General features: G+C 35.5%; 1 protein-coding gene across 1 annotated transcript in view; it reads right to left on the bottom strand.

The window, feature by feature from the left end:
- The window catches only part of LRPPRC (leucine rich pentatricopeptide repeat containing), a 103988-nt gene that overhangs the window by 8165 nt on the left and 72930 nt on the right, over positions 1 to 22893 (bottom strand). The window contains exons 28-34 of the mRNA XM_014833550.3: positions 15670 to 15812; positions 15427 to 15532; positions 12101 to 12227; positions 6468 to 6556; positions 2742 to 2946; positions 831 to 970; positions 582 to 697 (exon numbers count right to left, since the gene is read on the bottom strand). Coding sequence (XP_014689036.3) covers positions 582 to 697; positions 831 to 970; positions 2742 to 2946; positions 6468 to 6556; positions 12101 to 12227; positions 15427 to 15532; positions 15670 to 15812 — 926 coding nt within the window. The remainder of the gene's footprint in view (positions 1 to 581; positions 698 to 830; positions 971 to 2741; positions 2947 to 6467; positions 6557 to 12100; positions 12228 to 15426; positions 15533 to 15669; positions 15813 to 22893) is intronic.

Genomic DNA, 22893 nt, shown 5'->3' with positions numbered 1-22893 from the left:
AAATGGCATGAATGCAGTTGTCTCCCTCCCTGAAGATTGCTAATTTAACTGAGAGTGCGGGCCACAGCGACCTGCATTTGTCATTTAATGTGTCAGTGACACACAAGTGAATGGAAAGCAAATTCAACTCTTAATAAACCTTGAATAAGGCACTGAGAATGTTTGAGTATTCAAGTGAGAAGTTGTACTTAAAAAGCAAATATTTCCTACTTTTTGTTTGCAAACTGTGTTGCCATGGGGACGCACGGTATTTAGAGCACTAGAGAAATTAAAGTAGAAAATCAAAGGAATTGTTCTGCGTTACCTATCTGCACAGAAACATTGGTCATTAAATCATTTCAGCAAAACACCTCTGCCCCTTAAATTGAAGGACATTACTAGTCTGATTTGGCATCTTCAAAACCAGCAACCTAGAACTTACAATCCAGTCCTTGCCAGGCAACCCTGATTCACATTGAATTTAAATGTGCCAGCAGCACCACACTTCATTCTGGTACCCTACCACACACCTATGTTTAGAAATTCCTCAATTTACTTCTCACAAGCCACAAGCCACTGCTCCATGTGTGGTGGGTCATTACCTGTAGGAGAGCTCTGGCATCATCCACCTTGCCTGAATCCACAAGCTGAAGGAAGAGATCGGTGACAGGTTTGTAAACTGCAAACTGATTGGCCAATCTCTCTGCCATGATGCTTACTGAAAAAAATGACAGGTAAGAAAAAAATCTTTCATTTAAACAGTGGTATAACTCATCCACCAAAGAAATTGAGCCCAGTCTCGCTAGAGAGAAATGTGCTTCTACGTTCTGCAGCAAGAACAGCTAACTTACTCTTTTCAACTGCTGGTTCCAGCTGCTCCTCTATTACTTTTCTGAATAAGTATGCCAAGCCAAAGTACTGGGGTTCCATGGTTTGATTCCCTGAAGTAAGCATATTTTCAATGTTTTCTATTGCAACATCTATGTTATTGCTGTAAAAGAAAGGAAAATAAATTATAAAGAAATATTTCCTTTTGTGTTAATATTGCAGGCAGTTTTAGTATGAGAACTTACTTTGCAATCACACATACAAATACTTCTGGAAAAAAAGGAAATACATTTATAATTAACTGGATAAAAAACACTACGCAAGTTGAACCCAATCACATTTAGGTAGCAAAAGCAATCACTAGGTGGTTTATACTACAATAACTGAAGTAGTTGCTGATTTTAAAACACTGCTCTAGAGCCAAGATCAAACAACTATATATAGAAGAATTAATGAACGATACCTTAAGAAAATATTATATCTTAAATATTTAATTTGATTCTTCCAGCTCTTTGGATATAAAATGAAAACTTGTTTAAATGCTGTTAACTTTTGCTTTATAATCTATAACTGGTTACCACTGCATGAAGATAATATATTAACATCTCAGCATTCTCAAAGACATTGATGATTGTCTTCCAAAGGTATATTTTCATATCTGTCAACCCACAGTCACAACAATTTGTTTTTGTCAGATATTATACAACATTTGGAAAATATTCAATTTATACTAAAATTCTCAGAAAAAAGTATCATCATACTTTACATTAAAAAAGTCAATAGCATGGCCTTATTTAACAAGTTATAATACAAATTATCTTTATGACTATCTTTTTGGTTAAGGTACTCTTTAACTGACACTTAAGAGTTATGATATGGCACTCCAAATCCAAATAATCAATTTTTTGCTGAAATTATGACCTAAAACATAAGAATTCTCTAACTAAAAAGGAATACCCTGTTAGAATAAATTTTTCTTATAGATTTTAGTTAGATAATTATTTAATAGTGAATAAAAACACTCTATTCATCATATAAAACTGTGTTTATGCGATAAAATTTTAAAATTCATCCAGATCTTACTGGGATAATTTCCTTGATCTTCCAACTTATAATCACATTTTCTTACTAACAGGAAAGTTTAAAGTTCTATTTGGGGAAATAGATTTAAAAGGGAAAAACAAAGAAACACAACTTCTTCTCTGCCCAAAGACATAAGAACAAAATATCCTGCAAAAACAAACACTACATTTTAATATCACAATCCATTAAGTGTATGTAAGATTAATTACTAAAGAATTTTTTTTTAAAAAAGCAGGAAGTGTCAATTCCAAAATTACCCCCATGAATCTTTAACTTGAGCAAAGTACTTTGCTAGTGAGGTTAATAAAAATCAAGTCCTCATTTACTTCTACAGTGGGGATTCTCAACAAGCAGTCTCGAGATGGTGGGAAAAGAATCACCTCTCACTCCCTCCCTTCTTGTGGGTGTGTGTTGACAGGGTGGATGGGTAGGAGAGTGGGGGAAAAAGGAAACATCTATTTTTAACAAGCTTGCTGGGCCCTTTTTTTCACAATGTTCTAGTAGAGTGTCATCACACTCAAGTGTTGCTAACAATCAAATGAACTCATTTTTCACCTCTGTAACAAAGTATTTTGACAGTAAGGGCCTGGCATGTATGAATGAGGAAAGGTACCAATAGTGGAGCAAGTTTTACAATTCAAAAAATTTGATAAATGCTGTTTACTCTAAGGTTTAATTTAAAGTTAAAATATATTTTGTAACATATAATTAATCCCCAAAAGAGAATAATAAGCAAGTGGCATCAATATTTCCTCTGTGGTTGATATTGTTTCTAATAGCCTAAAAACGTTTTTTGAGATAATGCTCCTTCCAGTATCCACTGGAGGAAAAGAAAGCTCGAAAATACTCACTTCTTTATTTGTGCCAAAGCAATGTTATTGATGAAAACCATATTTGAAAGTCCAATGGAATCTTCGAGTCCATTTACCATCTTCTGAATCGCTTGTATGCTTTCTAGATCACCCTTCAAAGCACATGCCTGAATAAGGCGGGTCACTGCTATCCTAGAAGGTATCTGCTCCAGATCCAGGGCTGTTTTTAGTGTTGTTAGAGCCTCTACAACAGAAGAGCAGGTGACAGAGTTTTTCTTATATGGAAGGTACTGACTTTAATGCATTTTGAAAACCAGCTTTTAACTGCGAGCACCAAATGGCTATACACAAAAAAAGTTTTGAATAATTTATTTGAGACTACAGAAAATATTGACGCTTTATAAGAAACCTAAAAAGAAATAATGATTTGTTTGACTCAGATATCAGAGACTAGAGAAATTTCTCCTGTAAGTCACAGAAAAAATACAAATGTTACTGACAGAAAGTGGGTTCCAGTCTGGGATAAAATTTAGTGACTATTTTCAAGGAAGTTGACAAGTTTAGAGAAATATAAATAAGAATTTTAAAAATTAAGAAGTTTCCAAAAATATGCAACTTCCACCCACATTCATACTTTCCCAGATTTTATTATACTCAAAGATTATATGATTATCAGAATCTTGTAATACCCCAGAGATTCCGTCTTGAAAACAAAGTCTCTTTTTAATCCAAACAGGATCGATCCCACAGGAGCAGCTAAACTGGAACATTCCACTTTCACACTAACAAATTTATTTCACATGACTCAATACCTTGTAGATATTTTCTTGCACTCATTTTTCAAAGAAAATAAAGCTCATTAGATTCTCATGGATACAGCCACAGGAGTTTCTGTTTTTTTAAAAGTATACTGACAAGCACTTGATTATGGATAAATATGGAATATCCTTCTGATTTACTGACTCACGTGCAAATGTACTGAAATCATTGTATTAAATAAAGTGGTGGATTGGAAGGAAAATGTAATACTTAGCATAACAATCACCACTATCGCTACCAAAGAAACCTTCATGGCTTTATAGCAATTAAAGCCATGTAACCTAGACAAGACTAAGACTCTCAAAGCAGCTTTCCAAATAAGATCAGCCTATCTTTTACAGAAGAATAGGGAAAGGGTAATAATTAAACAGTCTCTTAAAAGTGATACAGTAAGAGATAATGAATTCAGCATTTATTACTGAATAAACAATTTATAATTAAATTGATTCTCAAACGAGGAAAAGGGAAAATAGGTAGTTTTAAAAGGCATGTTCAATAAAATTTTATAAATACATATGTACATACAGGAAAGAAAAATTGCTTATACCATCTTAATATAATCTACAGAAAATAATCTTGATAAAATCTTAACTGGTGGTCATACACAGATAATCAACATCATAATATTCTTAGTAAGCAAGAACACCGTCGGCTAGGGAGGATCTTCCCACCAGTGAATCAAAATAATAACCAAAATAAGATCACGATGGTGACAGTAACTGGCATGGACTAAGCTTTTACCACACTTGTGGAGCACGCACTGCACGCCGAGCACAGTACCAAGCAACTACCCTTCTGATTTAAGTACCAGATTTCTGGGTGAGAAACAGGCATGGAGAGTTTAACTTTGCCCAAGGTCATGTTGTCAAACATCAACCCAAGAATCTGGCCACCCTAGAGCCTGCATCTATGGGTGCATGTGCGTGTGAGAGGAGGATCAAGGAGAACAGATCCTTTTCTCGGGAGTATGGGACCCTGGAACCTAAATAATATTCCTATGCAGAAATTGCCTTCTGTACAGTTTATGAGTTAAGAGACACCAAAAACAGGAACCATCCACACCCCTCCCGAGTCCTTTTTACATTATCACCTAATTTGCTTATAATATTGATTACACTGCAATGGTGCCATTATCACCTATTAATATTCCAGAAAAATATCAGCTTATAAAGTTAGATTAAGACTGAACTGGCTTTTTTTTTCTTCCTGCTTTAGATGGGATTGAGAAAAAGAAACCTGAAAAAGAGAAGGGAAATGTTAAAAATTGGGAGCTCTCATCAGCCATGGAGCACAGTAAGGAGATGGAGATAGAGCCAACAGCATGCCCATCCTTGCTGATGGCCACTTTAACAATAGGTTAGTCTGTAGCAAGGCACGGGAGGTGGTGTGTCGGGGTGGGGGTGGTAGTGGGTTCATGGCTCCTGCTCTCAGCCTGTCTCCAGTTGAGCTGAATAGCTGAGAAGAAAAGATGTGAAATTATATCATGTAGTTTTTTTACAGTTTTCACAGGGGACCTAACATTCAAGTAAAGGGCAGGGGTCAAGTTAAACTCAGTCCAGATTTAGCTCAAAACTTAACCCCTTGAAATTAAAAAAGTATTTTATTCTTATCTCCGTGTCTACAGAAATATAAGCTATTTACAAAAATGAGCTTATTTATATGGGCAGCAAGTTTAATTTTTCAGTTTTAAAACTGTTTATCATTTATACATAAAATAACTTGACAAAACCTTTCTATTGAAAATAAAATGAAAGCTTTTAAAGTTTTAATAACCAGCCCTACATCACTCAATTATGACTTAGGGTTGTCCAAAAAGACTGTCTAGATTGTCTGGCCCTTTCTGTGGAATGCTGAGGTAGAAATTTTGCAAAGGGAGAAATCCTCACGTACATGCTCAGTCTAATCAATTAGGAAGACATCTAAAGACCAGCACATTTAGGTGTTACAGGCAACATTACGGCTGCACAATTAGAAACTCTCTCTTAGGGACGTGAAATTGTTTTATCAACATGCAAGTGAGGAATAACACCATTATTATAGACTGAGGAAGAAACAAGGTAACATATTTAACACTTAGAGCTTTTTTAATCTTTCTTAAAGATTTCCTAAGTGGGTTTTGTTGTCCTGGCAAAACTGTAGTGTTACTGAATTGACTAATTCGAATGTAAAACTAAGCATGAAATGACGCTTACCTAAATTTAAATGATTCATCATTTCTCCCCTTGGGAGCTCCTTTACAGACCCCCACATCCAAGTCCATCCCTCTGCAAACCCATAAACAGCCACTACCAAACAAACAGCCCCCATCCCAACCCTCCCCAAAGCCATCTCCACATCTTTCTGGTGTTATCCTCTTAAGATTAATTTAAAAACTCCAAACTCCAAACAAACACCATATTTTACTGCTGTTGGTATTATGAACTATTAAAAAAGTATTAGATTAAGTTTTAAAAATCAATATTATAATCATTTGGTGCACAATCCCACACATTTAACACTCAATTTAACTCATTTGCTATCTCACACACAACCAATACAATATGCAAGAAACAACTGCTGGGAATTGTTTCAGATGCTCTAAAGTATGTTAATTTCCAAAGCAAAATGACGTGTGCTGTGAATTTTAACGCACTTGAAAGCCTGTACTTTCTCTCGTTCTGGAACACAAATTTTGCATGTCTGAAGAGCTGTGATTCATCTTAAGAAAACCCATCTTGTGTTAAATGGAATGGAAACTGGACTAAGTGGTCAAATGACAAGTACATTCATATTCAAGCTGTATTATAAATGCATGTACAGTAATTTACGTCTCTCAGCTACCACAAAAGGCTCTTGATAAGCAGGTAATTTGCTAAATGGACTCCTTTATCCAAGTATTCGAAGGGCGTTACAAGAAAAATCTGCAGAGGCATTAATGTGACGTAAAGGTCAAGCATTGTGACATACCTTTCAAATAATCCCGCCTAACTTGCGTTATGATGAGGAGGCTGCTGGCAGCATCGTTCAGTGTGAAGCCCTTGATGTGGGTCTCAGCGCTAAAAGAAGCAGACATTTAGAAAGGAATTACTGACATGCTTCTGATACGATAATAAATGGTTGAGCACCAAGGTGAAATTATAAAAACTACTGTTCGTATGTTAAAAATATTGCTGCAAAATATCGACCTGGAGACAGCTTTTGTGTTATCCTGTCAATGGTTATAGAAGGATAATTTTTTTTTGCATTCTGACAGATGACAAAGTTGGAAATGAGCAACAAAAGAAACAAAGTACCAGATTTTTTTTAAACAATCGGTTCAGATTCTTGAATGCTGACATATTAGATGACTAAAATAACTGCATGCCCTGCATTGTTCTGCTGTACCCTAAGCTGGATACTTTTTCCTCTTTTTTCTGCATTCACCATAATTATAAAATGTAAAACTATTCTTTCAGCAACAAAAATGAACATTTATTTTCAGCACTGTATATTTTAACTATAAACTAATGCATATTACTAACTAACACCATATCATTTGGTTGATTAATTTTCAAGTTTCTGTCATCTAGATACATACAGTTTTTAAAGGTGAACATACTACAGAATGAAAACCATTGTTAGGATAAAATTAAAAACTTCACACAACAATCTTGTCTTAGCCTTAAATTTGAAACAAACTCCACCCCCGAACTTTTTAAAACTCAAGAGCAAAAAATTGCTTTATTTATCATTAAAACCTACAGGATTTAAAACAAAAACAAACAAAAAACGCCCTAGCCAGAGATGATTTCTGTTTGCTACATTGTTTGCACATCTCCTGGGATGAAATTTCAGCATCCTAATACCGCCAGGTTCATCTCCCGATTAGGAAATCTCCAAAGGTCAAAAGGAGCAAAAGCAATTGCTGCCATTTGCCTTATCAAGCTCAGCGATGATCTTGTTGCCAGCCTCGCCTGCTGACATGAACATCTAAGCTGAGCAGATTGAGAGGAAAGCAGGGTCACCGCTAAATTATTCTCGTCAATCCCAAGAAAATCCTCCAAAGACACCGTGACGTGCCCATGTTCTCGGCCACTTCCAGCCTGAGGTTCAGCCCTGCCGTCCCCGGTGTGGGATTTTCTTACCCCCCGACCGATCCTCTTAATCCCACCAAAGCACCCATTGCTCAGTTTGACTTTTTTCCTTTGTCCCATCTGTCAAAGCTCTTAAGTCAACAACTCGTGCATAAGACTATAAACTGCATAAAATAAAGGATTTACTTTCTCAGTCTTTAGCATGATTAAATAGTAAACACTATTAAAAATAAGCTCACTTCTTATGCCAACATTATTACAGGTATTATATCATATTTACTTTAAAATATTACCTAAAATTCATTAAAACCACGAAGTAAGAAAACTTTTAATTGACAGTGTTTAGACTTAGAAACCTTTCAAAGACATCAAAATACAGAATATCTTCTTTCAATCCCTTCCTATCTCAAGAAACTGCCTATTCAATACAAATATGAAAGTGGGCATAAATAGCAGAAAAAACCTCTCCCCAGATCTATTATGTACTGAAAACATGTATTTTACATACAAAGAAATTGACCGATAACGACCAAACTATATTTCAAATTGGTAAAAGGAGAAAAACTACAAAAGTTACCGGTAGAGATGTTAGCAATGGACTCATTTGTACAATACCAGAAAAGAAGTTTACTCCTGACCCACACTTTTGATCTGTCCTTTTGGAAAAGATCTAGTCCAGAGCTGTCAAATCAAACTTCCTGTGATGATGGAAATATTCTTTACCCATGTTGTCCAACAGAACAGTCACAAAGCCACATGTAACTATATGGATACTGTGACGAAGGAACGGAAATCTTAATTATCTTTAATTTTAATTTATTAATTAATTTAAACAGGTATATGTGGCTAGTGGCTACTGGATTGTATAACACAGAATTCTAGACATTTTCTTTTCACTTTCTGAACTGCCAAAATAAAGGAAAAAATTACAGAGCTAAAGGGGTATTAATCTTTTAACTTACAATCAACTGCAAAACTTAATCTGTCTTAACCAAAGATGACAGTATTACAGGAGAAATTTCACATTAGAGATTTCAGAGCAATGACTGGTCTATGGATTGTACTTACATAACATGCACATAGGACATTAGTCGGTGATTATAATTTATCTTACTTTGAATAACAAAAACTGGCCAATCCAGTAAAAACCATCAGATTGATTTAGAACTATTTCTAGATGGAATGAAACAGGAAGCTAGTAGGGACAAGAGAAAATGAAGTGCTATTCTCAAAAGATAAAGCCGAGTTATTGTTACATGATTCTCAAATTCACTAATAGTGTAGTGTTATCAGAGATTTAAAATAATTTATATCCCTTATTGCTCTTTGAATAAGCAGTTCCCTTCCCTTGAAAGAATTCATTGTACTTAAATTTTTATTTTGAAACATTAGGAAATGGTGCAACTCCAGCTAAAAATTAAAGAAAGTTGGTTTCTTTAAAAATGTTTAAAGGCAGCTGTTAGTGTTACTTCTGATGTTATATTTCTTGTTGGGAAGGTTAAATGACTTTGTTAATAAAACTGAAGAAATCTCAGTAGAGGTCAAGTGAATCTACAACACATTAGAGACAGCACAGGTACAGCAAAAACAAAGACTGCATTTTTTAGTTCATCGGGAAACCTATTGCTCTTAAGATTGGACTAGTGACATCATGTAGGTAATTATAACAAGAGACTGCTATTTATGGACTAGAGTAAAAGTGCTAGAATAATACTAGGGGGTACTGTCACTTGCTACAGTGGTTCATTTGGTCACACCATATTACAATAAAGATGCCTATAAAAAAAAGGAACAATTCTTTTTATACTCTGATCATTCATAGAGAGCTGGAAGAGGAAGAGATCACCTAGTCTAACGTTGGCAATGAACTAGGAAATGAATCCAGAGTCGTTACGTGACATTCCTCCAGTAACGTAATTAGTTGGAAAACTGAACTCCAACTTTCACCTCTGAATTCCCCATCCAGAGTTATTTTCGAAAGTACTCACCGTAGATCTAACCCAAGATACAATTCTTCATAGTTAGATATAACATTTTTTTGGTTCAAGGGAAAGGATGCACATCCAATCCCAGGTCAGCTGCCTCTGGCATTCTAAGGCTTTGCATCTAGGATTCTCTTGGGCCCAAGAGCTACATGGGGAGGGCAGCTACAAAATACTCCTGGAAGGATAACACAGCTAAGATGAAAGTGCCCTCAAGAGTACAGAAAGGCTTCATGAAGATCTTGACAGGGTGGGAAGGCAAGAAGATAAACCTACATTTTACAAGATGTAGACGTACGGGGAAACAGAAGGGCTGTGCCTATAACCAACTTATAAGTCAGCAGCTTTCACACAGTCAGACATAGTAAGAAATGATGTTTTACACTACATACCAGTGCACAGATATACACATGCACGTACAACTGAAATAAAACTTTCACAAAACAGTATCTTTACTACATGAAGTGCTTTGATATTTTCTATTCTATTTCATTAAGAACAAAAATGTTGGTTCCAGTCCACTGAAGAGATTCCATGACCCACTAACTGATTACAAACTGTAGTTTGAAAAACTACTCCAGATCAGTGTTCTTCAACGAAAGGTATGCATGAAGGCTCCAGAGCGAGACAAGAAAACATTTAAACCTCTTTTTAAATCTTATCCTCTGAAGAATTTCTATGTTTTACAATATATTTACATGTGACACATTAGGACAATTCACTATTAATGGTTTATGTCCAAAATGTTTAAGATACGTGATTCTTCGATCACCTGGGGTGTTTAGTGAAATGCAGATTCTTGGGCCTCGCACCAAATCAACCGAAACCAGAAGCTTGGGAGTGGGCTGTGGGGACTCTTTTTAGGCTACCAGAATGTAAGGCTCACCATTCCAGAACAAGCCCAATTAAAACGAAAAAATTACAATGTGTACCCTTGGGAAATATTTCAGAGGCCTTTGTCACCAACCTCAGGATTAAAAGTTTTTTAAAAAGTTTTCCTTCTTTGCTTCTATCCTCTTACTTAATTATACCCAATTCTCAACACAAAACGCTTCCTTCTTTTTTATGCCTCTTTCCTCCAAAACTCACCAGTGCTTCAGAACTTCTTTGCTTATTATGGATAGTGTTGGGATGGAGAGTTTAGATGATAACTTTTTGAGAGAAGTAATTTTAGGAAAAAACCCACACCCCCTTGACGACTTCAATGGTTACAGATGACAGGATACTGTTCAATGTCAAACGTTCCAAGTCACTAATTGAGGGTGTATTGAGTAATCTAGGGGTAGGTAAATTTAATTAGCAACTGAATAAACGTACGAATGAGACACAGAACACATTAAAAATCTGAACTTGAAAGTGTTAGTGTGACTGTCCTTTATCAAGACATACAAATGACGAATCAAGACCATAGAGAGAGATATATACAAAAATCTCCACATACATGCTGTATGTGTATGGATATTTCCACAGATAAGTACACATTTTTCAAAATGCACTGAAACACAAACAGTAAATATGGCCCTACAGTGCATAACTGTAACCTAACACTAGTATTAACACCAGATTTTCCAGCGAACTGCAAGAATGGTAAGCATCCATTTTGTATTCAGGATTCTAATATTCCAAAAGTGCTGTGACTAAAAAATTCTCAAGACCAAAAATTAGCCAAGAGAGATTATTTCAGAACTCACAATATATTAGAAAAAGGATGACCTCTGCCATTGAAAATAAAGCCACTGACTCATCAACAGGGTAGGTCTACATTCCATTGCAGGTGACCTTGACCTACGCCTTTCTGGGATCTTTCTTATTAATAACTCAACTTTTCAACATACCTCCTTGGGCATAAGACAACAGAGTCAGTTAACTAACACACCAGGTAAGAAAACTTTATTCTTGTTCTGATTAACAAAGTATTTTACTCTAGGGAACTAGCCAGAGAGACAAAACCACTACCATCACCACCAAATAGATTGAAAAAAAACCAAAATCAAACAAAAAACACAACAGAAGGGGAAAGAGAAAAGGTATTAAAATGTGTGGAGTGTCTACATTTTCTCCACTTCATCTTATCTACTTCAACACCCAGAAGCAATCTGTAACCTAAGTTTTATTATCCCCTCATCATATAGAAGAAACACTGAGGCTCAGAGATGGGACATAATTTTCCCAAAGTCACAGAGCTTTCAAGTAAAATTCAAACGCTTGTCTAAGTTCAAAGCTGCTCTCACCACAAAAGGTACATGGATCTAGCTGCTGAACAAGAAACAGGATATAATAAAAAAATTACTTTTCTGTATATGGACATAATAAATAAGCTGTGAGGTTATAAAAGGTAAATAAAATGTACTGTACTGTGCAGGGCCAGTAAAAGTTGTATTTTTTATAGTTTAAAAAATCCCATAAAATTAGAAAACCATTTCCTACGAGTGTTGTGGGTAGTTGAGGATAATTAAGCAACTGCTATACAACATATCATTAGAAAAATCCTAATGATACCCAATTTTTTTTAAGTGATAGGTTTAATAAAAGGACTAATACTTACAAATCTTTCACTTGCATTGCTTGTGTAAAATTATCCTTCGTCAATAGTAATTTTATAAGACTGTTGTAAGTTTCACCGTTAAACACAACATTTCGATTTTGTGCTTTCAGGAAAATATTATATGCGTCTATGAAAAAGAGAAAACAACAAAAAATGAGATGACATTATTCTGAAATGGCAAAAAGGAGGGAAAAAAACCCTAAAACAAAGCCCCACACCTACATATTTCTGTTTCTTTTAACATACACCCACTATACCACTCTACAGAGACATCCAAACTGGCAGAGCAAGCAGATGCTGTCACTCTTCTAGTCTCTAAAAAACAAAGTGTCAATTTTGAAAACTATTACTTAATCCAAATGGACAGTCCCTGAAAGAGCTTCCTTTTAAAACTATTGTCAATAAATTATTTTCATGCCAATAAAAACGAGAATTTGTTCATTACAAGATAATATCAGTTTCAAAATAAATTGCAAAATGTGTGTTAAAGTCCAAATAAACCAGAGGTATAATTTAGATTGAGGGGAGCAAAAGATTCATTTTCAAGCAATCTTTAATCTATAAGTGGGTGGTTACAATGGTTAACATTTCAACACAATAGCATTAAAATAAATATAGCCTATAATTCTAAAATTAGGAGATCAAATTATTTGGCTTCGACAGGACTTATACAAAAACATACAATTTTCAAATATACAGATATCTAACAAGTAAACTAGGCAACATTTGTTTGACTGATTAACAGTTTTATTTCACTTGTTCACAATAACTGTCAGTGAATGAAAAGATGTTACCAAAAGAGAAGTAAGTGCACTTTTCAGTCACTTACTTTTCTGAAATAAAATTGCCTGGCTATAAACATCCAACTCAAACTATGATCCACTCTCTGGTGTGTGTAAACAAATCACAATGAAGATGGGGCGTAAGTGAACTTTCATGGATGACCTTCTATGGATATAAAGCTCAACGTAAGGAAATACAGAACTGCCACTAGGAATGAACATGACATTAATGCTCAGAAGAACATTTCTGAGCTACATTAGAGGTTTCTAAACAGGCAGAAATTACGCTTGTATTTAAAAGCTGGGGGAGTTTGCATTAGCCTTCCAATTAAACTGCAATAACAACATCAGAAACTTAAGTTATCCTTTTAAGCTAAATTCAGAGAAAACGAGAGAAAAAGTATGACATTAATATCTGCATCTTAACTAAGGAGAGCAGATAGAATCTAGCATTCAATACAAGTGCAATATATTTTCCCTTTTTTTTGGGTGAGAAAGATTAGCCCTGAGCTAACATCTGTGCCAATCTTCCTCTATTGTGTATGTGAGATGCCTCCACAGCATGGCTGATGCGCAGAGTAGGTCCACACCCAGGATCTGAACCAGCAAACCCCAGCTGCCAAAGCACAGCATGTGGAACTTTAACCACTCAGCCGCTGGGCCAATACATTTTCCTTTTAAGTGAGCTAAGAAGTAATGTAATTATTGTCTACTTCCCAACAAGCACATATGATAGTTCACTAATTTGCTGAATGAAAATATATAGGAAGCACAATTTGAATATTTATGGTCAACAAATAATCTAGAAAAATCTTACTAGCTGTTTTCTAAAATTGCAGTCTTCACATGAAATTGGTATGGCTGTGTTTATTATTCTCCATTAGTGGGGAAAAAAAACCACGCTAACATTGTAATGTACCATAATCATTCACCACAGGTTTGTTTCTGGTATGAAAGCTACAATATCCTTTTGAGTATACTGAACTATCAGAAATTTGAAAAAGTGCTAATGCAACCCATTCAATTTTCAAAGTATTCATATTTTACTAAGCATTCAAATCCTGAGATATACATAAAAGTAACCAACAACTCTGAAGAATTAACAGGATGAAACTAATTAGATAAATGTAAATTATATATAAAAACTAGAATCTCTACATTTATAATTAACATTGCATTATATTTAGTTAACTGGTTAAATGTTTTTTACTTAAATAAAAAAAACTAAAACAAAAAGCAATACATAGGCCAGCCCCAGTGCCCTCATGGTTAAGTTTAGCACACTCTGCTTTAGCAGCCTAGATTCAGTTCCTGGGTGTGGACCTACACCGCTCTGCTGGCAGCCATGCTGTGCTGGCAGCCCACATACCAAAAACGAGAGGAAGATTGGCACAGAGGTTAGCTCAAGGTGAATCTTCCTCAGCAAAAACAAAAATGAACCAAAAAAAGGCAATATATGGAGGAGTTCCAGAATCTTTAAATACAAACTATACACTACCCTTATATTCACTTCAGTCAAATCAAATTCCACTAGAATATTTAAGCAGTATTGATAATAATAATTAACTTTATATTTAGATTTAACAGATACATGGTGAAAGACAAGAATATATACTGAATATGCAGCAAAGGGAAATGACTCAAAAATAATAAAAAGTTACTCTGCATGATTGAGAAAGTGTATGAGCTTACCTTATCCTTACTTCACACACTTTGTCAGTGTCAGAAAATTTCTAGTTAAGTCAAGAAATTAAGAGGTTCTATAAATTTCTAAAGTGATTCCTTTCTACTAAACAGAACACAAAATTGTCAATACTAAAATGAAAAAAAAACCCTGCTGCATAATGTTTAAATTATCGTAAAGCACACTTGAAAATCCACAGAAAAACGATGGAGGAAAATTAACAAACATAAGGGAAACAATGGTAATATATGATTTGGGGAGAGAACAATGAAGTCTAAATGAAAATAACTAGAGTGCAATAGGCAAAACTCATATCAGAGGGTTCAAGATAGTGATAAAAATTTTCAAGTAGTCGTAAGAGAGGTAGGTGATCATGCTATTTTCAAAGCATAACTTTTGAGAAAAAGCATACCTTTTAAATTTTATTACGAAAAATTTCAAACATACAGAAAAATATAAAGAATAGTATAATGAACCCCTTCTAATAATTAATATTAACATTTTGCCAGATTTATCTTTGCTCTTTATGGCTTAGGTATTTTAAAATAAATTACAAAAATCTTGATTTATTTTTCATCTCTCAATACTTCATTATACATCTCAAAATTTAAGGGTATTTTCCTATAACTCATAATACTATTACATATCTAATAAAAGTGAGAGTAATTTCTTAATTTTACCTACTACTAAGTTAATACTTAAACTTTTCCAATTGCCCCAAAACGTCTTTGTTAATGTAAAGAATGAAAGTAAGTAATTAACATATACAATTTAAGTTCCATCTCTAGCCTAGAACACTTAATCATTGGGCTTGGATCCCAGGTTGCTATAAGAAAGAAGACCCCAATGTACATATTTACCTTTGTTTTTCTTCCATTGGCAGGCATTCAGAAGATCTTTCTGGAGATTACTCTCCTCAGGTAAGGGTGAAGAATCCAGAGAATGTTTTTCATCCTCATCCCACAACTTAAAAACAAAATTAACTCAGTTAAACAAAAACTGTTAAATACAGTGATCTTTTCAGTATAAAACTGGGCTAATCCATGACCTGAAGTTAACACCGACAACAAGATCTTTTATCCATACACTTAAAAACAAATTACCTCAGGTACGTCAAACGGAACCTCCTGATTACTGTTTCTAAGGATTTCTGCTAATAATCTTAATGTCTTCCCACGAGGAATAATATTTTCTTCTTGCATTTTATTCCAAACGGCATCAGCTCTTTGCCAGTCACCATTTATTTCTGTAAAATGTGGTTAATCAGAAATTAATGAACATCCTAAGCAGAATTCATTAAACTATTTAGAACATTTTCTTATTTGATATTGACGGAAGCACTACTCCAAATCCTGCCTGCAGGGAAAAGAACACGGTGACTGTGAACCAAAGGTGAGAAGACTTCTCTCTGTGTATCTTTTTGTACCTTTTTAATTTTAAACTATAGAAATTCCTTAATTATTAAAAAACAAAACACCCCACACTTTATTAAACACTTTGAAAATCATGTTGACAAAAAGTTCACCTTTTTGGAAAGACGATGGATACATGCAAATGGTATAATACAGGGTGGAAGATCTACAATGACTCAAAGTGTGCAAATGTATGCTTTTCTTCAACAGTGACAAATCAACAAACCTTTCTCACTTAGTTGAATAGGGAAAATTCTGTCTCTTCTGTTGACTTGAAGAATTTCTATGACAGTGTGTGAGAGACTTACCTCAACAGGATAACGCCATAAGACTACGTAAGCATTACAGAGCAACAGCAGGTTTAGTGGAAGGAAATAGGCAGATTCCTTCATATTGAAAAATCTAGTTCCTTCCATGTGGTAACCTAGTCTTCACAAACAGCAAAAACTTAAGAATTAAGATTTTATTTTTAAACATTCTAATGGGTTTTGAAAAGAGAAAAGTTAAGTCACTTAATTTAATAAACTTCTGCTTGTGAAAAAACAGAGTAAAATATGAAAAATGTCATGATACTAATTAAGTTTAATACAGCTATTAAGCACAAAGACACATGGCTTTAAATGTGTTCTTTTTTAAACTTTGCAAATATGAATAAGGAATATCTTGATTGTGTATGGTCAGTTCTAAGAAGGGGGTTTGTTTCAGAGCAAAAATGTTCCAGAAAACAAGAGTACACCTATTTCTCAAAAATACCAAAATACTAAAACAAATGGGATTTTCCTAGATTTCTCCACCTTAAAATTGAAAAGCTAAGTTTTTTGCTAACTAATGACTCCTGGAAGTAAAAAACTCAAAGAACAAAACCAAAACACATTCACACTCCATCGGAAAGCTGCAATAAAGAAAAGGTCATTAAGTAGGAAAATTTCCTAGGTCATACATAGATGGTAGCCTAAACTCTAACACAGAATATACCAAAAGGTGGCCCAAACAGTAGAAATTAACCTAAAGTTCAGAGTGATTTTATAAATACTTTGATAATAAAATCAGCCTAACCCTTACATTTACAATCAAATTTCAAAACAAGAGTTTCATGAGCTAATTATGCTTTTCATTAAAATGTTCTCATGTAATGTAAAACTCAAGAATAATTTTTCAAGCATGTGAATGGATAAAATTAATTTGATTAAACAAATCAAAAACAAAAACCAAGCCCCGGAATCTTTAATTCTATAGAAGGGGAAAGGTGGGACACTTCTGTTTCCTGCCAAAGGGTACTGCACACTGTGGAAGACACAGCTGGGCAAAGTTCTCAGCGACGGGAACAGCACTGGTAAGGTGCTCTTTCCAGAGATTAACTTTAAAGCTCGCACAACCATTCTAAGCACTGAGGAGAAGGTGGGTAGAGGATGAACAACTCCGTGCCTTCAGAGTGAAAAAACTCTGGAAAAACAATTTTCTTCTTCTAAAAAAGGCACAAAGTATATGAAAAGCTACTTTGGGTGGGGGACAGGATATTACAAAGATTCAAATGGACTAGCAACTTATAACAAGAAACTGTTTCAAAATACAGGTGAGAATTAGTGTATACAGCATGAAACAACTCAGTTATTTATATGTATTTGTGTATGTGTGTATATTTTTTTTTAAGGGAAAAAATTTCTTGGAAATGTACCTGGAGCACAAAATACATAACAAAAATTTGAGGCAATCAAACTAGTCAGTGTGCCAAAATCTGCAGCTGTGTGTAAAATCTCAGAGAGGCACAGAAAGGCCATGGCTTTCTTTCATAATATCCCTCTGGGACTTAACATTCCTTCTACGAACATAACAACAATCATATTATTATTTGAAGAATCAAATAGCCACAAACCTGGGCTGTGCCCAGAGAATGGACACGCTGCCTCAATAATCCCATCCCTTTCCTGGGACACTTTTTTTTTTCCCCTTCTTCTCCCCAAAGTCCCCTAGTACATAGCTGTATCTTCTAGTTGTAGGTCCTTCTAGTTCCGCTGTGTGGGATGCCTCCTCAGCATGGCCTGATGAGCGGTGCTAGGTCCACACCCAGGATTCGAACTGGTGAAATCCTGGGCCTCCAAAGCAGAGAGCACAAACTTAACCACTTGGCCACGGGGCAGGCCCCTCCTGAGACTCTTTAAAGAACAAGACTGACTACTAAATGACCTCTGAGAACTCTTAACCTTAACCTATAAAGCCAAAAAACTTTGACACTATTAGTGAATTTTACAAGAACAGACACAGATGTGGGGCTACATTTTATGGCTATGTGACCAATATGGACCAACAGTTGGCACTTCACACACAGTCTCTATGGTATTAAACTAAGATGAACTAGTTCAGGGTTTTAATTACAGAGCTGATAAGTTTTTACCTATTACTGATAAGATGGGGCAATTTCCAAATTCCCCATTTGTCAATCACCTGACTATGGTCTCTAACGCACTCTAGGTCTGGGACAGGAATTCTGCCACATAAGCCTGGATTGTCCTGTTTTGCCTGGAAACAGGAACTATCAAAGACCAACAGGTGTGTCAAATGATACAGGAGCCAATGTGAAGGAGTTCTCATTGCCAAAGATGGGACAATCTGAGCAACAAAGAGAATAATGATTGCAACAAATTAAAAGACAAATATAAAGTTTAAAAACAAAAAAATCAATCATCAGCTTTGGAGGCTCCAAGGACACCAGCACTTTAAAACACGTAATTAAAAGGAGAAAAAGCAAGCACTTATCTTTTCCTGTGAAGTTATTTCATATTAACTAAAACAGAAAGCCAGAGAATACAATGTAGGGTATGAAACACAGAGAATACAAAATAATCAAAATAACAGGTGTCTATGTAAAAAAACACATGGATACAAATGGAGAGAGAGAGAACTAGAAGCATGGCCAAGTGACAAGTCACCTCTGAGGGGTGGACAAAATGACAATTTCATATTTTGCTCTGTACACTATTGTATTCCTTGAATCTTTAGTAATTTAGAATATATTCATGTTTTATTTGTGTAATAATGGAGGGGGAAAAAGACCACCCTGTGAAAAGAAATGGCAACTGCCATAAGCACTTGAAAAAAACAGCACATAAATAACTTCTGAGGTAGAATAAATAGTAAAGTTGTAAATGTTAAGTTTTTAAAAATAGATTTGAAGAATTTTTATTGCAAAATTATGAATGTGAGGCAGCTTTACTTTTGGATGGAGTACTTTATATATACCAAGAATAAACTGTCTTTACTTTGTATATATAAAGAAGAAACTGAAGTGTTTACAATATAAAAAAATGTTTGGCAAGAAGGTAAAAATATCATCATTTAGAAAGAATAGTACATTCCTTTTGCAGGCAAGGGAGCTGTTTCCTTCACATGTTTGTTGTAGGTCTCAGGAGCTAATTTTTGCAGACTATCACCATGGAAGGTCAAAACGTATTAGAAAGGATAGAAGTGAAGTTTGAATTACACCAGATTCTTCTAACAGATTACCTATGAACATCATACTATAGAGAATAAGTAGAAAACGAAAGCAGTTTTAATACAGCTAGTATTTAAACGATGAAAAGAGTTACACTTTCTATTTCTTAATCTAGATTATAGTTACATGAATGCTGGCGGTCACAAACCGTTGAGCAATCTATCTTTGTTTTGTGCATGTTTCTGTAGTACATTGTAATCCGCAACAAATTAAGTGTGTGTCTCAGAGGTACTGTTTTAAAATAAACAAAGTAAAACTGCTCTTCAACAAATACCCCCAAATAATTAAGTCAACCCATTTCAAGGGCTAAAATTACATCATGAAAAAGAATGAGCACATTAAAAATTCCAGTAGGGAAACAAATTATCTTCTCAGAAATCCACAATCCAAAATAGGGGTTTTTCATATATAATAGGACCAAATTTGATATATCATTCCGTTCCATGTGTTCCTTTTTCAAATAAACTGAGTCCACACTGTTACAAATTATTTAACACATTTAAGTAGTGGTCCAAGTCAGAGGGCAAAATGAAGAGGCGGGGGGGCCACAGAAAATGATAGCTTGCCTTTTCTTTTGAAAAAGAAGGATTAGGGTTATCACAACCACACTATTTTTAGCACTACAGAAGGTAGGAAGTATACAAACTGGGTTAAAAAGTATCCTTTCCTCCAATGATTCCTCTGGATTCCAGCCTCACAAGAGGCCACCCTCCCGCTACAGAGCTCCTCACTCTACTGGGCTCAAACACAGAGCAAGAAATTGGAGAGAGGCGCCCAACAAAACAGATAGAGGGGATTAAGAAGAAAATGGTAATAAACCTGAGACTGCTTATCCCTAAAGCAAATTTTAAGATAAAATTAAAACTTTTTTTCCCTTTTAAAAAAACAATAGCAAAAGGGTATTTGCATAGGAAAAAACTTTGTGAGGCTGCCACCCCTCTCTCTCCCCTGGACTGCCCCGTACCTCGTGCCTTCTTCCAGCTGTTCTCTCCCCTGTATCCTCAGTCCGGGTTAGGGGTCTAACTCCATCCGCAGAGCACTCCTCTACACTGCCATGCCCACCTCAGTGGCTAGCACAGTAAGGGCTTCAGAGATATTTTTTTCTGAATGAAAGTTTATATAGTCTTCTATGGGAATATTTAAATGCTGAGACTCACGTGAAAACAAAAATTCAGTGTTTTTCTTGAAGTTTGCATAAAATTAGAATTTAAGCATGAAATAGTTTTTCAAAAGGAAGAAAAAGTGAGGGAAGGGGGAGAATTAGCACTCGAATACAGGCTATAATCCACAAATTAAGGACTAAATGCCTAAAACGTAAGTTTTTAAATTTCAAACATTTAATAACAACTTCAGTATCACGTGCCAGAATTTGATCATTTAAGCCAGTTTTAAGAATTACATTGAAAAGTGTGTAGTTCAATGCAACCAACAATTGAAATGTAAATTTTATACCGTCTTTTTTTAAATTCTTTTTTATTGCAGTAACGTTGGATTATAACATTATATAACTTTCAGGTGTGCATTGTAATACACTTTGAATTCTGTGTAGATTACATCATGTTCACCACCCAAAGACTAATTATAATCCATCACCACACATGTGGGCCTAATCACCTTTCGTCCTCCTCCCTCTCCCCTTCCCCTCTGGTAACCACCAATCTAATCTCTGTTGCTATGCGTTTATTTGTTGTTGTTTTTGTTTGGTTTTGTTTTTTATTCTTTTTTTGAGGAAGATTAGCCCTGAGCTAACTGCTACCAATCCTCTTCTTTTTGCTGAGGAAGGCTGGCCCTGAGCTAACATCCGTGCCCATTTTCCTCTACTTTTTATATGTGGGATGCCTACCACAGCATGGCGTGCCAAGTGGTGCCATGTCCACACACGGGATCCGAACCGGTGAACCCTGGGCTGCCAAAGCAGAACGTGCACACTTAACCGCTGCCAAGCCGGCCGCTATTTGTTGTTGCTTTGATTTTCCACTTATGAGTGAGATCATATGGTGTTTGACTTTCTCCCTCTGACTTATTTCACTTAGCATAATACCCTCAAGGTCCATCCAGGTTAAAAATGGCCAGATTTCATCATTTCTTACGGCTGAGTAGTACTACATTGTGTATATATATCACATCTTCTTTATCCATTCGTCCTTTGATGAGCACCTAGGTTGCTTCCAAGTCTCGGCTATTGTGTATAAAGCTGCAATGAACATAGGGGTGCCTATGCCTTTGTGTTTTCAAGTTCTTTGGATAAATACCCAGCAGTGGAATAGCTGGATCATATGGTAGATCTATCCTTAATTTTCTGAGGATACTCCAAACTGCTTTCCATAGTGGCTGCGTCAGTTTGCACTCCCACCAGCGGCGTACAAGGGTTCCCTTCTCTCCACACCCTCTCCCACATTTGTTGTCTCCTGTCTTGTTAATTACAGCCATTCTGACCTGAGTGAGGTGATACCTCATTGTAGTTTTGATTTGCATTTCCCTCACAGCTAATAATGCTGAACATCTTTTCATGTGCCTGTTGGCCATCTGTATATCTTCTCTGGAGAAATCTCTGTTCAGATCTTTTGCTTACTTTTTAATTGGGTTGTTGGTTTTTCTGCTATTGAGACGTATGAGTTCTTTGTATGTTTTGGATATTAACCCCTTATCTGATACATGGTTTGCAAATAACTTCTCCTAATTGTTAGGTTGCCTTTTCGTTTCGTTGATGGTTTCCTTTGCTGTGCAGCTTTTCAGTTTGATGTAGTCCCGTTTATTTTTTCTTTTGTTTTCCTCGCCCGGTCAGACATGGTACTTGAAAATATGCTGCTAAGACCAATGTCAAAGAGCATACTGCCTATGTTTTCTTCTAGAAGTTTCATGGTTTCAGGTCTTACATTCAAGTCTTTAATCCATTTTGAGTTGATTTTTGTGCATGGTGTAAGGAAATGGTCTACTTTCATTCTTTTGCATGTGGCTGTCCAGTTTTCCCAACAACATTTATCAAAGTAACTCTCCTTTCTCCACTGTGTGCTCTTGACTCGCTTGTCAAAAATCAAGCTGTCCATAAATACGTGGGTTTATTTCTGGGCTCTCGATTCTGTTCCAATGATCTGTGTGTCTGTTTTTGTGCCAGTACCAGGCTGTTTTGGTTACCATAGCTTTGTAGTATATTTTGAAATCAGGGAGTATGATACTTCCAGCTTTGTTCTTTTTCCTCAGGATTCCTTTGGCTATTCGGAGTCTTTTGTTGTTTCATATAAATTTTGGGATTCTTTGTTCTATTTCTGTGAAAAATGCTGTTGGAGCTTTGATAGGGATTGCATTGAATCTATAGATTGCTTTAGGAAGTATGGACATTTTAACTATGTTAATTCTTTCAATCCAAGAGCACGCAATATCTTTCCATTTCTTTGTGTCTTCTTCAACTTCTTTCAACAATGTTT

The sequence above is a fragment of the Equus asinus genome, chromosome 6, assembly GCF_041296235.1.
Source record: "Equus asinus isolate D_3611 breed Donkey chromosome 6, EquAss-T2T_v2, whole genome shotgun sequence".
Taxonomy (NCBI): Eukaryota; Metazoa; Chordata; class Mammalia; order Perissodactyla; family Equidae; genus Equus; species Equus asinus.
Note: the sequence above shows the minus strand (reverse complement) of the source record. Positions and strands in the feature narration are given on the sequence as shown.